The sequence below is a fragment of the Octopus bimaculoides genome, chromosome 5, assembly GCF_001194135.2.
Source record: "Octopus bimaculoides isolate UCB-OBI-ISO-001 chromosome 5, ASM119413v2, whole genome shotgun sequence".
Lineage (NCBI taxonomy): Eukaryota > Metazoa > Mollusca > Cephalopoda > Octopoda > Octopodidae > Octopus > Octopus bimaculoides.
The window spans coordinates 78,839,586-78,865,457 of NC_068985.1; the positions used below are offsets into that span (position 1 = coordinate 78,839,586).

Consider the following 25,872-nt stretch of genomic DNA (forward strand, 5'->3'; position numbering starts at 1 on the left):
TATATATATATATATATATATATATATATATATATATATATATATATAGGGGGATAACAGACAAAAATCTGAGAAATTAGTTAAATCAGCAGTACAGAATAAAATAGATCTCATTGTATATACAGCTGAGCCGTACATATACGATTAGTTAAGGATAGTTAATAAAAGATGCAAGCTCATGCATATTAAAACTACTGAGGCCATAAAATTAAAATAAATGAACAGATAGTCATAGTTACACAACATGCTTCTTTCATTTTCTGTCTATCAAATCCATTCACAAGGTTTTGGTCAAGCCTGAGTATATAGTATAAGACATTTGCCCAAGGTACTACATAGTGGGAATGATCATTTGGAATCAGGTGGTTTGGAAGCAAGATTTTCAACCACACAGCTACTCCTGTGGCTGTGTGTGATGTATGTATCTTTAGCCAAATGCAGGTCAGCATATTTAAGTAATGAGCCAAAAATGATTTTTAACTAAAATTACCTTGCTGCTTAATGTTAAAAATAGTTAAGGGAGATATGTAAAATACAAATTTTAATGAGTTTGGGAGGAGCAGGGAGAGTGTGCCTGATCACCGGTAGCCATGGTGACAACTCTGAACATGTTTCAGTCTTACTGAACCTCTTCAGCGAAGCATAGTTCACTCAAGGGCTGCCAAAACTGACAGAAGTATAACTGTTTTACATGAAGTATATTCACTGATTAGGAAAATTAAAATTTAAACGATATATGGATAATTTCCTAAGGACAATTTCTGTAGCAATAATATACAGCTGAGTGCATGCTGGCCATTTGAGGTGGTAATTTTTCGATTAATCAAAATTACAAACCTAATGAGAAAAATGTTATTAGTCTTAATGAAAATTTGGCTTGATTGATTTGACTTGAATGTTTGATTAGATTAAATTGATTGATAGATTAGATTATACAGGTTAGATAGATTGATAGAGATTGTGTATGTGCATGTATGTGTCAGAGAGAGAGATAGTGTGTGGGGGTGGGGAAAGAAGAGAAAAAGAGATGAAGGATGATAAGCAAGAAAAAAAAAAGATAATGAATAGACAGAATGAGGCAAGCAGAATAGAAGAGAGAGAGAGAGAAAATAAAGACATTGAATAGAGAAAAAGGGCTTTGAAAGAAAGTATTGAGAAGTAGCAAAGATAAAAGGGGGAAAATATAGAAATGAAAGAGAGAGACAGAGAGAGAGAGAGAAGCAAAGAAAAGTAAAACATTTGTGGGCATCAGCATTAAGAGATTACTGAAATGATCGCCACAGTAGGGAGGGAGAGGGAAAGAAAGAAGATAAAGTAGTGAGAGAGTAAGGGAGTAGATGGAGAGTGTGAGTTAGCAGGAAAGGAGGGACAGGCAGAGGAGTTGAAATTACCTTACATCTATCAAGTTTATAAATACTGCAGTTAAACCTTTATAATCCTTAGCTATCATAATGATAGTAGTGGTGGTGGTGGTGGTGGCAGTTATGGCAATGAAGCGGATGAAGATTTTGAAAGCAAACCTTGGAAAGTTAGATCTTAATCTGGGAGTGCAGTGCAGTGCTGTGTAGTGCAGAAAACTTGCTCATTTGGTTTAGCAAGAATTATACAGAAAGTTCTTGACACAAAGTAAGAACAATATGAATGGCAGAAAAGGATTTTAGAGGAGAAAGGACAAAAAAAAATAAATAAATAAAAAAACTCCTCGTCCTCAGAACTCAAGTTGTGACCTGACAGAAAACATTCCCCACTTGACAATATATTAGATGCACTTTTTTACAAAAATAATGTCTAAAAAATCCACCCTGCTTGATGTGAGATGATGATGGTGGTGGTGCTGGTGATCATCACCATCGCTGTTTGACTGGAGCTGATCAGGCAGATGACTGCACCATACTTCTGTGTCTGTTTTGACATGACTTTTTACGGCTGGTTGAACTTCTTAACATCAACCACCCTGCAGAATGCGCCGAGTGCTTTTTATGTGGCACCAGCACAGGCAAGGTCAGTTTTGGCATTATATGCTTTAATGTACTAATAACTTTTTACTTGAATATGGGCTAGTCCAACTTACTCTGTAAGGAGCAAAGGGCCAGTTTCCTGATTTCTATGACATATACATTCCTCCTTGGACAGGATGCCAGTCTGTTGCAGGATTACTCATTTTTATTAGCTGAGTGGACTGGAGCAACATGAAATAAGGTATTTTGCTCAAGGACACACACATTGCCTGGTCCAAGAATCAAAACCACAATCTTATGACAATGAGTCCAACACCCTAACCACTAAGCCATGTGCCCCCACTACTTTTTTTCATGGATATACACTTCTGTAATTAGGATGAATATAATATGCCCATGTGTCTTTTTGCCATTAAGTATGTAATTAACATCATCATCATTTAATGTCTGTTTTCCATGCTGGCATAGGTTGAACAGTTCTACATGAAATAGAGTGTCTTGCTCAAGAACACAACACACAGCCCGGTCCAGGAATTGAATTTATTCATCAATAAATGTACCAAATAATGGTTTCAAATTTTCAAGGAAGGCATAATTTAATTACATCGACCCCAGTGCTCCACTGGTACTTATTTTATCAATTCTGAAAGGATGAAAGGCAGAGTTAACCTCAGCTAGATTTTAACTCAGAACGTAAAGACAAATGAAATGCTGTTAAGCATTATGCCCAGCGTGCTAACGATTCTGCCAGTTTGCCATCTTTAGTGTACAAAATGATCCCTTGCTTCAGTTATCTGAGATGTCAACTTGTAAAGGAAGGCCACAGTTGATGGAATTAACAACTCCTATGATATATAACTGGTACTTATCTACCAGTCGTATGCTACTTTGTCAAGGTGATGAAATGAAAACTAGGCCTCATAACAAAGCCAGTCAGTGAGTTTCTTGTTCATTCAAAATTGTAGAAATAGCAATAAAATCACCTTCAAATTGCACCCTACCATTTTGAAATTAGGACTCATTAAATAATGTTGTCCTAGAGGATACTATTTAATAAAAAGTGAGATGTCCATGGCTGGAACATCTTTGATTATAAGTCTGCTGTTTCATAGATCAAAATTAACTTGGGGCTAAATAGCAACATAAAGTAGATACTACCAAACATCTTATGATAGTTATTGTAGATATAAACATGTATTAAAAGAAATGCCTTTATCTAATTGAGGTACTTTCTAAATTAATACCAGGTTTATTCTAAAGTTGATTTACAAATAAATTAAAGACAAATACCTTTTAGATTTTAGCTGTTTTAGTAATTTGACTGTGACCATTTGGGACATAACCTTGAAGGGTTTATAGTTGAAGAGATTGACAATTGTATTTTTGTTTTTAAAGCCTAGAACTTACACTGTCACTCTCTTTTGTTGAACTGCTTAGTTACAGGGACATAAATAAACACATACACCCAAACACATGCATAGATAGACAGATAGATACACACATACACATGTGTACATACACACATGATGGGTTTCTTTCTGTTTCCATCTACCAAATCCACTCACAAGGCTTTGGTTAACTTGGGATTACAGTAGAAGGTATTTGTATATGGTACCACACAGTGGGACTGAATCTGAGGCCATTGTTTGAATGAGAAATAATGCCCCACCCACCATATTTGCCAGACATTGCCCCCATCTGATTATCATTTATTGCGCAGTCTTCAAAATCATTTGGACAGAAAAAATATGAATTCTGTAGACGAGGTCAGAACAGTACTGGATGAGTAGTTTTTTGTCACAGACAAGTGAATGTTGGAAGAAGGGCCTTGCAAGTCTACCAGATAGATGGAAGAGCATTGTAGAAAATGAAGGAGAGTATATTTTAGATTAAAAATGAACTTTATCTTAATTTTGAAAAATAAAAGAAGTATAAAAACACACATTATTTATGGGATGACCCAATACATTATTAGTGTGTAGTAAACTATAAGATGCATTTTATTTGATCTGTTTTTATCATTATTAGTTGCAGTTACCAATATCTTTTGCTCTGATCATTATTTCTTTAATCTACAGATTGCATACTTTTAAAAGGATTGAACTATTCATTACTTGCTTGAAAATATTTTCCTTATAGTCCTCTTCTATGTATTCCTTCAGTGTTTCAAAAATACACCTAACTTTAGCTTGAATTGTTGGTTTGCTTAAAAGTACGTTTTTGTAGCTGGCCTTTTACTTAGAACATTGGCAATTTTTATATTTTGTGGATAGTTCCAAGCCACTTCTCTATCATTGCTGATTGCTGACAGCTGAACTTTTTACAGTGTCTGAGACTCCTTGTTCTTAAGAATTTTGGAGATTTTTGAATAGTACGGTTACAGATCACATGCAGGAGCATTTACTTATTATTCCCTCCCCACCTGCCTTCATGTTGGTTAATTGCTGCCATTATAATTTCCAAATCAAAGGTAGCAAGCTGGCAGAATTGTTAGCATGCTGGACAAAATGCTTAGTGGCATTTCATCTGTCTTTATCCTCTGAGTTAAGATTTTACCAAAGCTGATGTTTGCTTTCATCTTTTTTGGGTCAGTTTAATAAGTATTAAAAGATAAATGTTTCAAAAATCACCTCAGGTCCTTCATGCAAAGTTGGGTCTCCAATGTTCTAAATGTTGGCAACAGGAAGAGCTCTGGAATTTTATTTGATCCAATACAAGCATGGAAACATGGACATTAAAATGGTAGTGGCGGCAGCGGCGTGTGAGAGAGAGAGAGAATTGTTCATGAAGAAAAATCCCTTGTTTTGCATCAACTGAGATACTTCCTCATCACTCTTGCCATCAGGAAAACAATGAACCAAAGATTTTCCTGTTGGAAACCCTTAACCAATGATGCTATTCTTTTATCTTTTTATCTTTTACTTGCTTCAGTCATAAGACTGTGGCCATGCTGGAGCAACACCATTAAAGATTTTTAGTCGAATGAATTACTTCTAGTACTTATTTATTTTTTAAAGCCTGATACTTATTCTGTTGGTGTCTTTTACCAAATTAAGATATGAGACATAAATACACCAACACCAGTCGTCAAACATTGGAAAGGGATGAACAAAGACACAGATATATGGGCTTCTTTCGGTTTCTGTCTACCAAATCCACTCATAAGGCTTTAGTCAGCCTGAGGTTACTCTAGAAGGTACTAACCCAAGGTGTAACACAGTAGAACTGAACTTGGAACCATGTGGTTGGGAAGCAAGCTTCTTACCACATACCCACACCTATTATTCACAAATGGAATATAAAAATAAAACAAATTGATAATCTGGGATCGTCATGGCTGGAATACTTTTGACCATATGTTTGCTGGATCAAGGTTTGGCTTAGGGCTAAATGTCAGAAACTATAAATGATACATTGCAAGCCTCCATCCTCAAGCAGTGGTTAACCTTAAGGTGTCTCTTCTGAAGGGATTCCATGATGTATTTCCTCAGCAGTTACACAATAGGTATGACAGGTATCTATGTGCCATGCCTATTGTTTTCTGACATATAAGTTAGTGTAGTATATAGTGTAAACATTCAAACATTATCACTATCTTTCTAAACCCTGCTGCATTTCACATGGCATTTTCAGTCCTCCAAAGTGTCTTGGTGTGTAAGCCAACTTACATTGTTTTGACTTCTAAGTTATGCTTTTAAAACTTTAATTTATATGCCAGAAAATATATTTGCATAAGGATGTGGTGGTGGTGGTGGTTGCAGTGGTGGAAAAGACAAGGAAGAAGAGGTGTAGAAATTTAAAGCAAGCTGGTGTAAGGAAAGTGTTTAAATGAAAGAGTTGTATTTGAAATATCATTATTGTTTTTACACAATGTTGATTCTATAACCAGCAAGTGGTTGGCATTAGGAGGGGCATCCAGCCATAGAAACCATGCCAAAACAGCCATGGAACATCGGCAGCTCTTCAGCTGACCAACTCCTGTCAAACTGTTCAGATAACTGAAGAAAGGGATCATTTTGTACACTAAAGATGGCAAACTGGCAGAATCGTTAGCACGCTGGGCATTTTCAGTCCTCCAAAGTATCATGGTGTATAAGTCAACTTACATTGTTGCTTTTCCTTTGGATAATATCGGTGGTGTGGAAAGGGAGGCTGGTATGTATGGGCGACTGCTGGTCTTCCATAAACTACCCTGACTGGACTTGTGTCTTAGAGGGTAACTTTCTAAGTGCAATCCTATGGTCATTCATAACTGAAGGGAGTCTTTAATGATGAATGAATTCTTAGATAATTAAATGAATGCAAGAATGGATGGATGGAATGATAAATAGAAGAAATAATGGATGGAATGACAAACAGATTGATAAATAAAGGTATGGATGGAATAACAAATGGGAGACTCACTGGATAGATAGAATGATAGACAGGATAGAATGAGAGTTGAAAAGGAATGATTGGATGTTATTAATGTTAGGTGGATGGAATGGAATGATAGATGGATGAACAATAGATGGATAGAATGAGAACTGAATAAGAATGATAATTAGAAAATTGAAAAATAAATGGAATGATTGAATGGTTGGGTAGATAGATGGGAAGGAAAATGGAATGATAGATGGAAAGATGGAAGAATGGATAGATTGATTCAAATGAGGAATTTTAAAATGTTAAGACCATGTTATTATTTCAGTCTCTAAATCTCTAGCTCAGTAGAATATTTGCTTAACATTATTTATCTGGTTTTCTTCTCTATAAGTTATGAAATCTTAAAAGCTATTCTTCCCCATCACTACCAAAAAGAAAAACACAATTAAGAGAGGAATTCTATACAATTGCTTATCTCCAAATCTCTTTCAATATCCACCCCCCTCTCTCTTTCACAGACACACACACATACAATATTATTACAACACAACATTAGGCACTATCAAAACACACTTCCTTAGGAAATTTCAAGTTTTCTAGTCCCTATAACACACAACACCCGCCCACTCCCTGATCCCAACAGTTGTTGTTTGAATGTTGTTGTTTAGTCCTGAGTCAGCTGAAACTGAAGAGACATATCATCAAAGATATTTCCGCTTCGACCCATGACCATCCCATCATTGGAAGGATATCTAAAACTTCATTATCTAATTTGTCCTTTGTAATTTTTTTAAAGATGAAAGATGATTTTGGTTGCTATTTTTAGCAATCACAAAAAGGCTTCTTTGATGGTTTGAGACCATTCTGTGGTAGGAGGTGAAGAAAAGGGGTGCAAAAATGGTATCTACAAAAACATCTTCAACATAACACTTAAGAAAAAGATTTTTACAAAAAGCAATAAAAATAATCATTTCCCACACAGACACTAAGTCAGAAATTTTAAGCAAGGAGCAATCAAATACTGGCAAGATAAGTTATTTTGTTGGTCCCTGAAGAATGAAAAGCAAAATTAACTTAGGAGGGATTTGAACTCAGGATATAAAAAGAGCTGGAACAAAGTCTTTTGTTTAATCCACTAATGATTCTGTCAACAACAATCATCTAAGCAAATACGATTCAACTTCATGCTATAATCCAAATGGTCCAGTCTTTGTTGTAGTGTAGTTGAGTGCCTTAATGACTCTGATAGCCATGCCAGCAGAGCGATAGCTCCTGATAAAACTTCTCATGCTGAACAGGCCAAAGGATAGAGGCCAGACTAATAAAGTCAACTTCTTCCCTGAGATAAAAATGGGTTTGCATAGGACCAACAACCTACCTAGAAAAAAAAAAAAAAAAAAAAAAAAAAAAAAAAAACTAAGGTGCAGGAGTGGCTGTATGGTAAGTAGCTTGCTTACCAACCACATGGTTCCGGGTTTAGTCCCACTGCATGGCACCTTGGGCAAGTGTCTTCGACTATAGCCTCAGGCCGACCAAAGCCTTGTGAGTGGATTTGGTAGACGGAAACTGAAAGAAGCCCGTCGTATATATGTATATGTATATATATATGTGTGTGTTTGTGTGTCTGTGTTTGTCCCCCCAACATTGCTTGACAACTGATGCCGGTGTGTTTACGTCCCCGTAGCTTAGCAGTTCGGCAAAAGAGACCGATAGAATAAGTATTAGGCTTACAAAGAATAAGTCCTGGGGTCGATTTGCTCGACTAAAGGTGGTGCTCCAGCATGACCGCAGTCAAATGACTGAAACAAGTAAAAGAGTAAAGAGTAAGTTACAGAAACATCTATGACAATTCAAAACTAACAAAACCTGGGATGGTTCCCTGAAGGAATGACTTTGTTCAGGGAAACATATGACCCGGTGCAGCAAAATTTAATGGAAAAAAGCAGAAAAGACAGCATAGAATCAAGAACTATGGAGAAAAGTTGTTAATGGCCTATGATTTGCAAGGAGCAAGTGCTTAAGTAAGTCATGGTATAATATATGTACACTATGAAATACAAGGTTATTTTTTCACAACACTGCTCCACCACTAATACTATCACTTCCTCAAAATTAAAATATAATAAACCCTTGATTAATGAACAAATATGAAGGAAGGTGTGTCCATTAATGCCAAAAGTTAATCATATCAAAGGCAACCTAGATGCTATTTTCATAGTGTTTGTGATGTTAAAAAAGAGCTTCAAATCAAAATACATTACAGCACAGTTTGAAATCCTCAAATTATGATAAAGAATATGTAATATTTACTTCCCTCCTGACAGTGCAGACTAAAAATCTTTTGCCAACACCATAGATGTAGTATAGCATTGAAGAAATCATTTTATCCAGTCAGTCAAATAAAGTAAAAGAGTAAAGCCTCTCTTCGGTCATGAATGACCATGGGATTACACCTAGTTACCCTCTGAGATACAAGTCCGTGCAAGGTTGCTTGTAGAAGACTAGCAGTCACCCATGCATACCAGCCTCGCCTCTCCATACCACCGATATTATCCAAGGGCAAAGCATCAGTGATGTCACAACTCATTACAGCTGAGCAAACTGGAGCAATGTGAAATAAAGTGTCTTGCCCAAGAACACAACGTACAGCCCGGTCCAGGAATCAAACTCACTACCTCATGATTGTGAGCCCAACACTCAAACCACTGAGCAATGTGCCTTCACACAGTCAGTAAAATAGAGCACTGTTGAGCCAAAAGTTTACTGTATATTATCAGTTAATGAAGCAGTATCAGTTAGTCTTTCAAGACCTTGGATCCACAACTGCAAAGTCACGGTTTTGTCATGTTGGTAGAACAGTATTTACTATGATTATGTGGAGGCGCAATGGCCCAGTGGTTAGGGCAGTGGACTTGCGGTCATAGGATCGTGGTTTCAATTCCCAGACCGGGCGTTGTGAATGTTTATTGAGCGAAAACACCTAAAGCTCCACGAGGCTCCGGCAGGGGATGGTGACGAAACCTGTTGTACTCTTTCACCACAACTTTCTCTCACACTTTCTTCCTGTTTCTGTTGTGCCTGTAATTCAAAGGGTCAGCCGTGTCACACTGTGTCACGCTGAATATCCCCGAGAACTATGTTAAGGGTACACGTGTCTGTGGAGTGCTAAGCCATTTGCACGTTAATTTCACGAGCAGGCTGTTCCGCTGATCGGATCAACTGGAACCCTCGATGTCGTAAGTGACAGAGTGCTTCTCATCTCTCTTTCACTATGATTATAGAGACTCGCATATGAATGACAGTCATGCACTTGTAGGCATTGTCTGCTAGTCTTGTCAGTGATGTAGCTAGAGTATATGCTACCCAGGCAGGGCTAGATTAAAACCCATAGAGGCCCTAAGCACTTACAAGATTTTAAACCCCCCCCACACACACACACACCATATATATATATATATATATATATAAATCAAAATATTAATAATAATAAAACATAAAATAAATTATTTTTTGAAATGAAACAAAACTAACAGTAAGAAGGAAAATAAAGTTTATTCTTGTATAGTTCCACTTTATATTTGAAAAGTTTTCTCCTACATTTTTTTTTTATTGTAAAGTCTTTGATAAGATCCTCACTAGGACACCATGAACACTTCAAAATTATATTTCCAATAATATAAACCACTTCAAATATTATTTTAGCAAATTTAAAGTGATTTCTTTTGTGCTGTAAATCATTTACAATTTCTGAGGTGCCCCCTGCTTCCCTTGATGCCCTAGGCACACGCTTATTTTGCTTAATAGTTAATCCAATACCGTACCCAGGCAGCCCTTGAGATTGCCAATACCTGTTATCAACATTAAAAACACTTTTATTTCAATACAACCTATACAGGCTTAAAATATAGATCCAAAAGTGCCATGCTCATAAAAGTGTCTTCTAGAGTGGACTGCCCATCCCACTCTTAATTATGCTACTGAGTTCTGTCTTGGTGCTGTGCTCCCATCAAATTTGCCTTTCTTTATCTGCAAACCCCATCTTCTCCCCTTGTCATTTTAAACTTGTCTAATCCCAGTCTCTAGTGAGAGCAATCCTTAGCAATGTCCTCACACTTTTCGACGTTCATGTTAAGTGTTATATATGTAGTGACATGTATATCACTTAATGCTAACGCACATTTTCAATCACATGGAACCTATGTTACTTCCCTCATCTCTATTTCCTCCACCCAGCCCACAAATATGGCTTCTGATCCTAGCAGAGTGATTGGGGGTCTTATATTGATATTCTCTCTTCCTAATAGAAAAAAAACAACAAATGAAAAGAAAACAAGAAATTTGAACCCCTAGCTACCATCACAACTTCTGTCCTTATCAACAGCAATAATATGGAGCAATAAAAAGTAGGCATGGTTGTGTAGTAATGTAAGTTTGCCTAGCTACCAGATAGTCTTTGGTTCAGTCCCACTGCCTGACATTTTGGGCAAGTGTTTGTGAGTGATGTTGGTAGATATATGTCATTATGTGGAAGACTCTGTGTGTGTGTGTGTGTGTGTATGTTATATTTCTACTTAGCCAAAGCAGCATCAGCAACCAGTTGTTAATTAAGGAACAGTATTGTTAAGTTTCAGCAGTAATGTATTGTGATTTCACTGACATCTTCAGCTTCACATATAGACATTGATCTGTAAACACAATGGAATATGCTTCCAATGTGTGCATTAACTGTGGTGTGCTTAGCCATCTGTATTTAAATTATTCCTTTATTTTTTTGATAAAGAAGTAAATAGCTTAAGGTTTACATGATCCTGGGCAGAATTTGACAGCTTGTAAATGCAGGAGCAGACATCTGTCTCATACTACATTGCTGCAAGTGTATCTATTAAAATATACATCCTTTATGTCTCCAAGAGAATGTAGATCTTTCTCTTTCTGTGTATATATATATGTGTGTGTGTGTGTGTGTGTGTGTGCGTGCGTGTGTGTGTGTGTGTGTATACATATATATATGTATCTTTGCTAATATTCATGTATTTGTGCATGTGTATAACTGTGAAAAGGTGTAAGTATGTAGGTGTGGAAAGAAGCTTGCTTCTCAATCACATGGTCCCAGGTTCAGTCTCACTGTATGGCACCTTGGGCAAATGTCTTCTACTATAGCCTTGGGCCAAGCAAAGCCTTGTTAGTAGATTTGGTAGATAGAAACTGAAAGAAGCCCATTGTATACATATATGTATATATCTATGTGTGTGTGTCTTTGTGTTTGTCCCCACCACCTATTGACAATCAGTGTCGGTGTGTTTATGAACTTAGCAGTTCATCAAGAGAGTCTGATAGAATAAGTACCAGACTTTAAAAAACAAAGTCCTGGGGTCAATTTGTTTGATTAAAACCCTTCAAGGCGGTGCCCCAGCATGGCTGCAGTAAAAAAATTTAAAAAAATAAAAAGAAGATGTGCCTATGTGAGTATCTATATGTGTAACAATATATTTAAATGCTTTTTTTTTCAATCAAGAAATAATGTTAGGCTCTGATGAAGTTAAAAGATGTCAAACTGACACTCATCTCTAGGTGTGCAAATTCCTTATAACCAAAACAATTGTAAGCCAATTAATATGATTGCGTAATCTTGGCCAATCTTTTATCAACTGTTATTACATTGTACTTTTCTTTAGTTTCATATATGCATGTGCATGATCTTTCTCTTCTTCATCATCATCAATTTAACTTCCACTTTTCCATGTTTGCATGGGTCAGGAAAAAATCCATTAAGGCAGATTTCCTATGGCTGTCTACCAAATCCACTCACAAGGCCTTGGTTGGCCCAAAGCTATAGTAAAGGACACTTACCCAAGGTGCCACACAGTAGGACTTAACTTATAGCCATATGGATGGGGGCTGAAGTTCTGAACCACACAGCCGAGTTCTTAACCAAACAAACAGCCATACATGCAGCACTGACACAGTTAAGAGCTTCACTCTCCCTGTCCATCATGTATACAGGCATACATGTGTGTGTGTGTGTGTTTCTGTCTGTTTTTGTCTTTATGTCTTGTAACTTAATGGTATGATGAGTAGAAATTGTTAAATTAAGTGCCAAACTTTTAAATAATAGAAAGTATTAAAGCTGATATGATTGACAAAAAAAAATATCTTCAAGGTAATGCCTCTCCATGGTCACAGTCTAATGACTGAAACCAGTAAAAGAGTATGGACAGCAAAAACAACAAGATAGCCTCTAAAAAGTCACTCAACTTGCTAGAAATAACAACCAAATCTTCAAATGTCAGTCATGAGAACAATGTACCTAGGATAGTCAATAGGACAGTCATGATTGAACTATTTAATCAGCATTGACCAAGAGCTAAACAACAATAATAATGGCAATATTATTAAGTTTAGCAAATGAGGAAACTGCTACACGGTTACTTGACCTTTAAAAAATAGCTGTGAAATTTCCCTCAGATTACACTCAACCATCATAGAAAAAAAAGAAAGAAAAAAAACAAAAAACAAAGGACACATTAGATAATATAGATTTATACATCCCTAAAATGTATATATATATATTTCATAGATAGAATGCCTTAGGTTTGCCGGATTAAAGGTTTACCAACTGCAACAAAAAAGTAGTAACAGTGATGACAACAACAGTGACGAGAGCAATAACATCAGTAATATTAGTTACATCATCATCATCATCATTTAACATCTGCTTTCCATGCTGACATGGGTTGGACGATATGACATAGAGCTGGGTAGTGGGGAGCTGTCCAGACTCCAACTGTGTTGTAGCATGTTTTTATGGCTGGATGTCCTTCCTAATGCCAACCACTTAACAGAGTGTGCTGGGTGTTTTCTATGTGTCACCGGCACAGGTGCATTAATGCAGCACTGGCACAAGTGTTTTCTAAGTGGCACCAGCACCTGTATGGGAGACAGCAATTTTACCTAGTGATCTTATCAAGTACAGAAAATTACCACATCTTCCAGTCCCTTGTCAGTGTCCGAAGATTCTTTCTCATCGCATTGTCCCACATCTTCCTGGGTGTACCCCTTCCACAAGTACCTCCCACAATTAGAGCTCAGCAGTGTAAAACAACAGTTGCTTGACTAGCTAATAATAGCAGCCAAATCTCTCTAAAATTACACTCTCCTGTCTTATATAAGGACAGAACATATTCAGTATTGTAGTCCTACGAACTGTTAAAAAGACAGGATGGTCACAGTTGAAATGCCTTTGACCATAAGTCTAACCCCAGGTCTGTACTGACTGAGCAACAAGAACTGCAAAAATAGAGCAACAACAACAAAACTATATAACAGCAAAAGAATATATTGTTTGTGGCAGGGGTGGCAAAAATAATGACAATAACAATAACAGTTCCATAACTTTTTTGGTAATTATTTTGAATAATATGGTCAGAATGCTCAGTCAGATCATGTTTCTGAAAGAACTCATATCTCACTGATTAAAACAAAATTGAAGTAATTCACACACACAGCAAGCATTCTTTAACAAATATTCATTCTGCATTCTATTATTATATAAGGCAGTAAACTGGCAGAAACATTAGCACACCAGACAAAATGCTTAGCAGCATTTCAGCTGTCTTTTTGTTCTGAGTTCAAATTCCACCAAGGTTGACTTTGCCTTTCATCTTTTCAGGGGCGATGAAATAAGTACCTAGTTACATATTGGGGTTGATATAATCAACTAGCTCCTCCCACAAAATTTCAGGCTTTGTGCCTTTAATAGAAAAGATTATTATATAAGGCAGCAAACTGGACAAAATGCTTAACAGTATTTTGGCACCCTCCACAATTAAGTTCAAATTCTATTGAAGTTGGCTACCTTTTTCCCTTTTGAGGTTAATGAAATAAGTACTAGTCAAGCACTGTGGTTCATTTAATTGACTAACACTCTCCCCCAAATTTCAGACCTTGTGCCTATGGCGGAAAGGATTATTATCATTATTATTAAATCCTTATTAAACAATAAAAGAAGTCATGCAATAAATCTCTGGAGCAAATTTTTATTTTACTAGATCTTACTTAATAATGAGGGGAAAAAATGTGAGGGAAGGAGTAATTTTGCCAAATAAGGTCTTTAGAAGATTATTCACCCGGGGGTAGATAAATCAGGTTTGTTTTAGACATTTAATATATTTTTCAAACATTTGTTTAATCATAATTTAATATAACTTCCTCTAGAAAATTTGATAACAGATGCTAACAGCAAATATGGTAGCATTTGTATACACCATCAAAGAAAAACAAAGATTTTTATTAAAAAATAAAAGAGGAAATAAAACAAAATATGATAGCAACAGAACATTGTGAACTCTTTAACAAATGAAAAACTAGAAATAGATTTAATAATATTAATAACTAAGGCAACAATGGCAGCCTCGCTGGTGCTGTAAGCCAGAATGAAGTTTTAGATGAGTCAGCTACTAGACGAAATGTGATAGAGGTATGTCTCAAAAGACTGTCGTTTTCTCAAGGATTTTATAACAGAAAGAATAAGGAGGAGTGTGATGTACCTGCTTACTTTTTTTTTCTTTTCTAAAACAGAACCAGTTTTCATATGCTACCAAAGGAGCAGATTATATAGAAATATTTGCTTGTTTTTGGAACCTAAGATAGATGAGAGACAGAATTGGTGCACCTTACACCTGCCTGCTGGCTGGTGCCTCAGCCAGAGATATTGGTGTGGCTGTTGACTCTTGGCTCATCATCACTTTTGTAGTACAATATAGACTGATGGGGAGCATTGAGGAAGTAGGCAATACACAAGTGGTTAGGTTGAGTCTGTGTATGCACGTTCTGGTGGCAATCAAAGGTTATATATTCCAGAGGAATAAATTGTGGGAGCATGAATCCCAGCTGCGAGAGATATGGGATTAAGAGTCTCTTGCAAGCTTTCTGTCCAGAAGAGTTGGAAGGGCAGAGGCTGATGGTAGTGGACAGACAACAACGGATGCAAGAACAGCAGTGGACCTCAGAAACTGACGTTTCTAGAGCCTTGCTCAGGACAACTCTGAGAATAGCAGAAGAAATAATCTCATCCTTGACATTAAGTAATCGCAACCTGAGAAAATAAGGTATCTCTCTTCTCAGTATATAGTTAGACTCCACTACCTGTAGCAACTTTACATTGTCAAGATTATGAATAGAAAGTGAAGAAAGGAGCAAGATAATAAACAACCAAGAACAAACATTTGAAAGAAGGTTAACAAAATGAAAAATGAATATGTTTTTCTATAAAACATGACAGAGGGCTAGTAGACCTCAACAAGAAGAATCACCATCCAATTCTAACTTACATACAATTGATGAGTCTTTGAGTAACCAAAGAATTTTGTTAAATAACTAGAAGACGGAAATAATATGATGATAAAGGATGAAATAAGAAGTAACTGCATGAATTTTAGATCAATCCTGCTGTGTGTCATCTTGAGCTGATATCTTCTACTACAAACCAAAGTTGAGTAACTCTTTTGCTACCAACCCAGCCGCAGCTGGCTGAAAATTTTTTTGGCTCAAACGATGAATCCAACTGTAGCCAGACAAGCAAACCCATTGTCATTTGAATATGTATTTCAGCACAAATCTCATTAGTACATTCGTGAAAACACGCAATTTCACTTTGTAAATAATCGAGTTATAGTATCATACATTGTTTGATGTGACAGCTAAACTCTGTGAATTTTGGGAGATTTTTTTCCACATTTTTTCTTCGGAGATTATTTTCAACTTTTAAAATGAATAGGCGCTTTATGCTATCAAGCAATGATTCTGAATTTGAGGGCTTTTCCACAGAAGATATGGAGAAATTGAGCAAAAGTATGAGTGAACGATAAATGCACGAGGTGTATGAAAATGAATCGGATATTTCTGTATTTGAAGCTGAAAGTGGCAATAGTGACAGCGAGGATAATTTTACACTTGAATGGAGTATGAAGTTAAAAAATACTTTTATCAACTATTTTTCTGAGGAGACTGAATCTACTCATAGTCTTTATCAGGAAGTGAAACCATTAGACTTTTTTTCTTATTTTTTCCAGTAACCTTGTTTGAAGCCATCACTGTGGAAACAGACCAATTACACAGAATGTTAACAAACAGGAAAAAAAGATAGCTTATGGTTTCCCACAAGCGTAGAAGAAATACAGGCATTTTTTGCCATAAATATTATGGGTATAAGAGAATTACTAATTACTGGAGCAATCAGTACCTTTTGGAGATCAGTATATTTCCAGTATTATGCCAAGGATACGATTTGTGAAATTAAACCAGTATTTACATATGAGAAACACTTGCAGTACCCCAGTAAGTGGAGAACCAAACTTTTATCCCTTATTTAAAATAGGACCCCTCATCGACTGCATTCAAAACGCATATAAAACACTCTACAACCCTGATAGATACCTATCCGTCGATGAGGGCATAAAGGAAGGATACACTTCCAACAATATATGCCAGGAAAGCCCACAAAGTGGGGGTTCAAAGTTTGGAAAATTTGTGAAGCAAATACTGGGTACTGCTGTGGGTTTAGTTTTTATACTGGGAAAAGAGGCAATAATGTTAGTCAGCATGGCCTAGGATATGATGTGGTCTGGAATTTATCACTTCCATACAATAACTAGGGCCATATAATATTTTTTGACCAATTTTTAATTGTCAAACTTGCAGTGGATTTAGAAGCTGTGATAATGTATACGTGTGCTACAGTAATTGCTAATAGAAAAAGGCTGCTGTTGGATATAAAAACAAGAAAATTTTAAAAAAGCGGTGAAATAATCCAATGGCAGAGATAAGAGGCAGATAAACTTTCTATCTACTGGTGCACAACCATGTGTAGATGAAGATGGCACCCCGTTTGTGAACCTTGATTATAACAGGTACATGGGTGGTGTAGATCAGCTGAACCAAATGATGAGTTATTATCCAGTTGGTAGACTGGGTAATAAATGGTAGTGATACCTGGTTTGCTATATAGTAAACATGAACATTGTAAATGCATTTATATTATACACCAAATGAGGAGGGGCTTGAAGCAGTGCAACCATATGCAGTTCCAAGCAGATGTGGCAACGCAGTTGAGGGTAGGTTATATCTCCAAAAATATAACTGTAGGAAGGAAAAGCAAAACCTGCCAGAGAAATATCCATCTGAGTTCAGCTGATCTCCATAAAAAAAAAAAAAAAAAATTGAGGGTTGCAAAAGGCAGTGCTGTGAATGTCTATCAACAAAGAAAAACTCCCAGTGGATGGTCAGTTGAAACTTCTTTCCACTGTGCATTCTGCAAGGTTGCAGTATGTAGAGTGGGATGTTTTACAAATTTCCATGACAGAAATATTGAGTGAATATTGTATATATTTATGATTAGATTGTATGAATATTTTTCAAATTCATCTCGTTTATACTTTTTATTTACCTGTAATTTTAATGTGCCTGTAAGGTGAGTGACAAGTTTTGATTTAATTTCTTCTATTGTAAATCTTTATTATATATGTTCTTGTGTATTCATTTATGTGTGTAAATTTATTTAGCTGATGTATTTAATTTTCTAGTTTTCTTCAAAAACAAATTCCAGTATTTCATTTTATTTTACCTTGACCTGTTCTTATATGCATTAAATTCTACTGGTGTGCACAATTATTCTATATTCTAATTTTGTTGCCAATTGAATATTAGCCAATGACTCATTTTCAATGGTGATGTTTAAACAAAATTTTAATATTTTTATATTTTGCTGAGTTTACCTGTATTTACTTGTAATTAGAGTCACTTTGAGACAAAAGTTAGGCAACAGAATTGATTAAGAACCTTTTCTTCAATTGTGTTCCAAAAATCACATTAATATGTTGATAAGTAAAAAAGTTACAGTTGTTTAATGAAACTAGTCTAAATTCATGATTATTTTAGAATTTAATTGAAACTCATAAGGGGTGTATTTTGGTTAGAAATATAGTAACGAAAGGATTAATGGCTTGTGAGTGAATTTGGTAGGCTGAAATTGTGCAGAAACTCATGTATACATACACACACACACACACACATATATATATATATATATATATATATATATATAATATGGCAAATGATCTCACATCACAAGGTGTGCTTAAAGATGAGGTGTAAGGCAGAATTACATAACAGTTCTAATGCTACGTAATACAGATTCCATGCATTTTTGAAATGTGTACTGCATAACTGCTTCTTCTATTCTTTCCCTACATTCACATGTGAATTGTTGGCGATTTTCTTCATCTGCCTTCCCTTCTTTAGGACTTTCCTTTATTTCTGAAGAAGAGCTTTGCTCAAAACGTTAAGCCATCTTTCTTTCCTATCCTGAGCATCTGCTAATACATTACATGTACCATGTTCTTGCATTGTTGTTTTTTCATGTTTGTTCTTTTTTGGGATTTACTATATATATATATATATATATATGTGTGTGTGTGTGTGTGTGTGTGTGTGTGTGTGTGTGTGTGTGTGTGTGTATATATGTATATATATACATATGTGCATATGTATATATATATATATATATATAGTATATATATATACATATATGTGTGTGTATATGTATATATATACACATATGTGTATCATCATCATCATCATCATCGTTTAACGTCCGCTTTCCATGCTAGCATGGGTTGGACGATTTGACTGAGGACTGGTGCAACCGGATGGCTACACCAGGCTCCAATCTAATTTGGCAGAGTTTCTACAGCTGGATGCCCTTCCTAACACCAACCACTCAGAGAGTGTAGTGGGTGCTTTATAAATAAATATATATATATATAAATAAATATATATATATACATACATAAATATATATAAATATATATATATATACATAAATATATATAAATATATAAATAAATAAATATATATATATATATATATATATATATATATATATATATATATATATATATATATATATATATAAAATTAAATAAATATGTATAAATAAATATGTATATATGTATATATATAATGTATGTATATATTTATATATTTACTATGAAGCATTGTGTAGAGTATATTGTATAAAGGATTGTGGGTATGGCCAAAACAATGCGAAGTAAATACAAGGTAAGTCACAAGAAAACAAATATGCGAATTAATGTAAATTTACCTTGTATTCAATATTTCGGGGTTATGACCCTTTTTCAAGAAATTGATGATTGCTGCTGATATGCATGTGCGGAGTGGATTTTCATGGTTTATCTTCAATGGTCTTTTTCCACTTATGTATTACCTCCCTTGTCATTAATTAATGAAAATATTTCGTCCTGTAACTCTTTTCTATTGTTGGTCTTAGGTTTCGTGCGATGTATGAGGATTGCCTCAGAGATTCTAATGTTGCCCCTGTTCCGCTGTGTTTCCTTGATTTGTACTGTGAAGTCCCGGGTGTAGCATTTCCGTAGATGTTTCTTCACGGAAGTGTCTGCCTGCATCTGTTCCTTAATGTGTACATGCAGTTTTCTTGTCGTGCATTTGCCACAGATGATTTCACATACAACATAGGGCCTGTGGCACAATTTAGGGTCACTGATGGGGCAGTTCAATAATGTGCACTCCTCAGAGTAGTGAGAGGTATTGTTCTTGGACAGAGCTTCTCTCAGGGAAGGGCCGGTATGCACTATCTGTATGTTGAGTCCTTCCCTGTGGACTGCATGTTGTATCACTGCAGTAGTTCTGTCATCAAGGTGTGGTAGCATTAGAAAGCGCATGCCAGACTTGGGAGTATGATGGTTCTTCTGGGGTTTATTGACCTTGATGTTGTTTAGCTAAAGATGGTGGGTGGCTATTCAGGGTTAGGTCTCTGAGGAACTGTTTGGTGTTGATGGCTTTGTTGGTCATGTTGCTGCAATTGTTATTTATACGTGCAATCTTGTTTCTCCCGAATGCGGTTTTGGCTCTGGTGAGTAAGGCTGATTGGTAGTGGATGAAAAGTTTTCTATCAGCAGCTTTCCTATAGAATTTGGTAAATATGGAGCCTTCCTCTATGATCTTGAGTTGAAAGTAGAGTAGAGAGAGGGTTTTGAATTTGTCTGGATGTTCAATCTCGAATTTGATGTTTATGTTGGTGTTATTGAAGGTCCAGTGTATGTTAATGGCCTCATCTCTGGAGGATGTGATGATAAAGATGTCATCAGTGTACCTGGAGAAGAAGATGCATGAGTGGCAGGTGATGAGTGCTGTGTGTTCTAGCTTATACATGTACATGATGGCCAGCAAGGCTAAAAGACTAGATCCCAAAGGTAGGCCAGAATTCTGTTTGTAAATCACACCGTTATATTGGAAATAGGTGTTACCAACTATAATGGTTAGTAACTTTTGTATGTCCGAGGGTGTGAGGCCGAAGAGCTGGAAGTTGGTGGATGGGGAGGTGAGAGAAGATGAAGGGGAAGATGGGGAGGAGGAGGTTGCAAGATAAGGATGTGATGTGGTCTATGAGGATATCAACGGCTGGGAGAGTGGGCACAGAGGTGTAGAAGAAAACTGCGTCGAAACTAAAAGGGTATTTTTTAGTTTTAAGTATGGAGGTGGCGATATCTTTGAGTCATGTGAAGATTTTGTGGGCGCTGCTGACGTGCCCAGGGAATGCATGTTGTAAGGGCTTGAGGAGTTTAGAGTGGAGCCAAGAAATCTTATAGAAAGACCGTTAATTCCTGATACTATGGGTCTGATTTTAAGTTTAGGTCCAGGTTTGTGGGTTTTTATTAAATGGTAGAAGGGTGGCAAGGTGGTGTTTTTAGATGTGTAGTTCAGTCTAGTCTTCTTAGAGGGATTCCTTTGGTGACAGATGTTGGTCCAGCTGGATACAACACACAGTCTGCAGGAAAGGACTCGACATACAGATAGTGCATACCATCCCTTCTCTGAGAAAAGCTCTGTCCAAGAACAACACCTCTCACTACTTTGAGGAGTGCACATTATTGAACTGCCTCATCAATGACCCTGAATTGTGCTAGAGGATCTACATTGTATATGAGATCATCTGTGGCAAATGTGGTGCATCCTACATAGGAAGCACAAAAAGAAAACTGCATGTATGCATTAAGGAACACATGCAGGCAGACACTTCCGTGAAGAAACATTTACAGAAATGCTACACCGGGGAGTTCACAGTGCATATCAAGGCAACACAGTGGAACAGGGGCAACCTTAGAATCTCTGAGGCCATCCTCATACACCAAAAGAAACCTAAGATCAACAATAGAAAAGTGTTACAGGAAGCTAACTAGATGCTATAGCAACACCTTTCCACATATGTCCACTCCACACACACACATCGGCAACAAGCATCAATTTCTTGAAAATGGGGTCATAACCCCAAAATATTGATTATAAGGTAAGTCTACATTAATTCACGTATTTGTTTTCTTGTGATTTACCTTGCATTTACTTCACATTGTTTTGGCCCTACCCACAATCCTTTATAAATATATATATATATATATATATATATACACAATTTCAGGTTAAGCTATCACTTGATTATTGTTCTCTGAAACATATGCATTATGATGTGTTTTTTACAGTTCTGCTAGAGACCTGCATTCTTTTGCACAGCTCTGTAACAAGGGTGTATCTTGTAGTAGGTGTTCAGGGAAATTACCACCCACAATGACACATGCCATCACAGAATTTTTGTTTGAAAGTTTTGCCTTTTGCAGATATAGCCAGCAGCTATAGTATGCAACATGTAAGAGGGATGTTAGAAACATGCTAAAAACCAAACAATGTCCCCATGTGTTTGAGGGAGAGAGAGAGAGAGGGAGAGAGAGAGAGAGAGAGAGAACAAAATACAACAAACATTTAGTGGGTGGTAATGAAAGCTAGATGTACAATGTCTGATAATTTCTCATAGCAACCCACATCATATATGACATAATTGCATCCCAAAGATTAGAAATCCTTTTCGAATTACAAAAATATTTTGTCCTTGATCAGTTACTGGCACACTGAAAAGCTTGTCAAACCCACAATAAAACAAAATGTTCACATATTTAAGACAGTACTGCTGTTTACTACAAAAACAAACATGCTAAATCTCACCCAAACACCATTTAAATGATTACCAAAAATACAACCACCAACATTCCACAACCTCTGTAATATATATATATATATATATAATGTTCTTCTTTGCTTCTGCTTCCTTAAAATAATAATTTATATGTTATCTCCATTCAAGTCCACCTATTGAACAAACCTATTTTCTCTCCTTTCATCATCCTTACTGAGCATTTTCACACCAGTTTCCTACAACAAAACTACTTTCACAAACATTCCTCTCCAAAACCTCAACTGTCTGGAATGACCTCTCTACCAGTGATTGACGTATAGGTGTTCAAACTAACCATCAAACTCAACAGGTGGTGGTGAATTGACAGTGCTGTTAGAGTACAAGATAAAATGCCTTGTGCTATATAATATGTTCAGGTTCTTGGCACTGTGAGTTCAAATCCAGTAAGTTCAACTTTATCTTTCATAATTTCAGGGTCTCAAAAATAAGCCACCATTCAGAAGAGGTGGATTAGCAGTTTCAACAGCATCAGGTAAGATGCCTTGCTGTATTTATTTCAAATCTTTGTGTTCTGAATTCTTGGGCGGTAGGCTCAGTTTCCAGTTTCAAGATAAATGCCTTGATTCCCCACACCAGTTTTGGAGGCGATGAAAAAATAAAAAGGTCCTGAGTTCTATTCTCTCCCTCCTTGATTAAACATTAAAAAAAGATAATGAAAATAATAATTACAATGTCAGGGAAAGCCTACGAAAGTCATCAAGAATATTACTCTTTCTTCTTTGAGTAATAAATTAAAAAAAATACTCAATTGGTAGAGTGCATTTCCCAGCATGCATCATATTAGGAAATATGGATAGTGACTATTATTACCCTGTTACAGGGATCCTCAAGCAATACAGCATCTCATTCTGCTGTGTACAGCAGGCATGGGCAACATTTCTCAAGAAGTGGGGCACATGAGACATGGCTTGTCATCACGTAGGTTGTACTACTAAAAAAAATTTCATGTAATTTATCACTGGTGTACCATTCAGAAAGTCCTATAGGCCACATGCAGCCTGCAGTTCACCACAACTGGTGTAACCCTTTAGCATTTAAACTGGCCATATCCAGCCCAAAATATTCTACCTGCTTTATGTTCAAACAGGCAGCTCCAGCCTATTACACCTACCCTTCATTGCCATTCTAAAACTATACAATTTTATCATTAATATTTCAAAGCTACAAAATAATGCATGATTAACTAAAAACAATGCAAATGAAAAAGCATTGCATTTGACAGAATACGAATGCTAAAAGGCTAAAGGCATACACAGCCAATATACAGTATCACTACATTTGATAATTTATGTATTTTTGCCAATTTCTGGTACTAACTATCAACTGTAATTAAACCCATGCTAGAAACCTGAAGCTAGAGGAAAAACAAATTGTGTCATTGTTCTATAATTAGAACTAGGTTAGTTCTGATTGAGAAGGCCTGTGATAGGTGCATGATTGGCAATGTAATTATGATGTTACACATGTCGTGTCACAACAAATGAAAAACGCACCTACTTTAACATTTCCAAATACCTAGATATACATGGCTGCATACAGATACCGACACAAACACACACTCCATATGCACACAAAACATTTCCTCTCATGCATGTATACATTTGTACATACTCATAGACATTAACAAAACACTCGTTCTAACTTTCTCTTTCTCTCTCTCACACACTTACACAAACAAATGCGGAAATACTTCCCACAAAAACATACACACACATAGTCCCTTTCTCTTTCATGCATAAACACAGACACACGTGCTTATACAGCTATTGTCACATGCATGAAAACAAAGCCCCACACAAAAACACCTCCATCAACACATATTTTCCGCCTTTGTCCATCTCTCTCTTCCTCACACAAACACACAACTGCAAACATAGACACATGATCTCTACCTTTCTCTATCACAAACATTCTCTCACCCCTCCATATGCAGCCAAACACCATCACACCCATAAGAATCCCACCACCACCACCATCACACCCATGAGGTAGTGGAGGAACTTCTATGTGGTCACTAAACCTACCAAAAATAGTAGTCAAATATCCCTGACATTGTGACTTACTGGTTTGAGCAAAGAAAGGATACACTGAATAATGCAGTCAGAAACACATTCCTAAAAAAGGCAAAATGGCCTTTGCTGGAATGTCATCAAAGATCTGATCAATCTGGGTATAAATAACATCCCAAACACACATTCATTCTCTCTTTTTTTCACTATCAAACCCATACAAACCACTTACATAAAATAAAATAAAAAAGTACATAACTTGATCTCGCTTTCTTTCTCCCTTTCCCAATCCGCCATCGAAGTCCCAAGTAAACACTTATAGTGCCATACTTACATGACATCTTCCTACAGTTACAATTGTAAGGAACAAAGGGGTCAGCTTGTTTCCAGAGTTTAGAATAATCCAGCAACTCTTGTCAGCAATAAGGAACACAGTTAGGGAAGAGTATAGCTATTTCTGAAACGCTTCTTGGCTTCTGTCAAATCTGGAATAGAAAGAGACTATGTAAACAGTGTGTGTGTGCATGCATGCACATGTGTGTATATTATACATACATATATATATATATATATATATATCAAAATATAAAATAATGAAGGTGGCTAGATGCAATATAAAACCAAAAAGGAAAAATTCAACTGTCACTAATAGTGACACACACACATAATATACATAAATAGTTTCTCATCCAAAATGGATATGATTAGTACCATTTCCAAATGAATTACTTGAAAATTGTGGAAATCTTCCCCACATGAAACCATTGGTAGCATAGTTAATCCACATGCAAAGAATATTTATCCACCAAGTGTAGTGTTGAGCATTCATTCTCGCTGTTCAATGCTAGCACACACACAAATATATACACATACGCATAAATACATATAAACACACACACACACACACTCATTCATTTTTACAAGAAAAAGGTTGATAATAATTTTGAATTTTGGGTTTTCTGATTGTTATCAGAATGTCTGCAAACTTTTTACTTGTAATAATAAACATGTACATCAACCAACAGCTTGTTAGTAGTTTGGCATGCTAAGACCCAAAAGATAAAGTACCTAAATCAAAAGCAAATAAAAGCTGGGCATCAGGAAGTGGATGTAGCTGTATAACACTGCTTCAAGAAATCTTGTCTAATTCATGCCAGTATGGATAAAGCTAACATAAAAATAATGATGATGGTGATGGTGATGATGACTGTTTGTTTTAACACAGAAGTAGTTCAGCCCACTGACTATCACAGTCAGTCAAGCAAAGTTAGTTCCAAGATACATCTACACATGGGTTTGTAATAATGGTTATTACATGCAGACAAACACAAATTGAAATATAACTCCATCAGTATCAAACTTAACAACTGTATATGAGAGAGAGAGAGAGAGAGAGAGAGAGAGAGAGAGAGAGAGAGAG

At 36.2% G+C, this 25,872-nt stretch overlaps 1 protein-coding gene across 4 annotated transcripts in view; it reads right to left on the bottom strand.

The window, feature by feature from the left end:
* The window catches only part of LOC106870613 (uncharacterized), a 205,660-nt gene that overhangs the window by 29,892 nt on the left and 149,896 nt on the right, over positions 1-25,872 (bottom strand). For 3 of the 4 annotated variants that reach the window (XM_014916743.2, XM_052967811.1, XM_014916744.2), the window contains one exon: positions 24,787-24,937. In XM_014916743.2, the coding sequence (XP_014772229.1) occupies positions 24,787-24,793 (7 nt within the window). In that variant the 5' untranslated portion in view covers positions 24,794-24,937. Of the gene's footprint in view, positions 1-19,482; positions 20,512-24,786; positions 24,938-25,872 lie in introns of all 4 variants that reach the window. The other variant, XM_052967812.1, reaches the window with a different exon arrangement.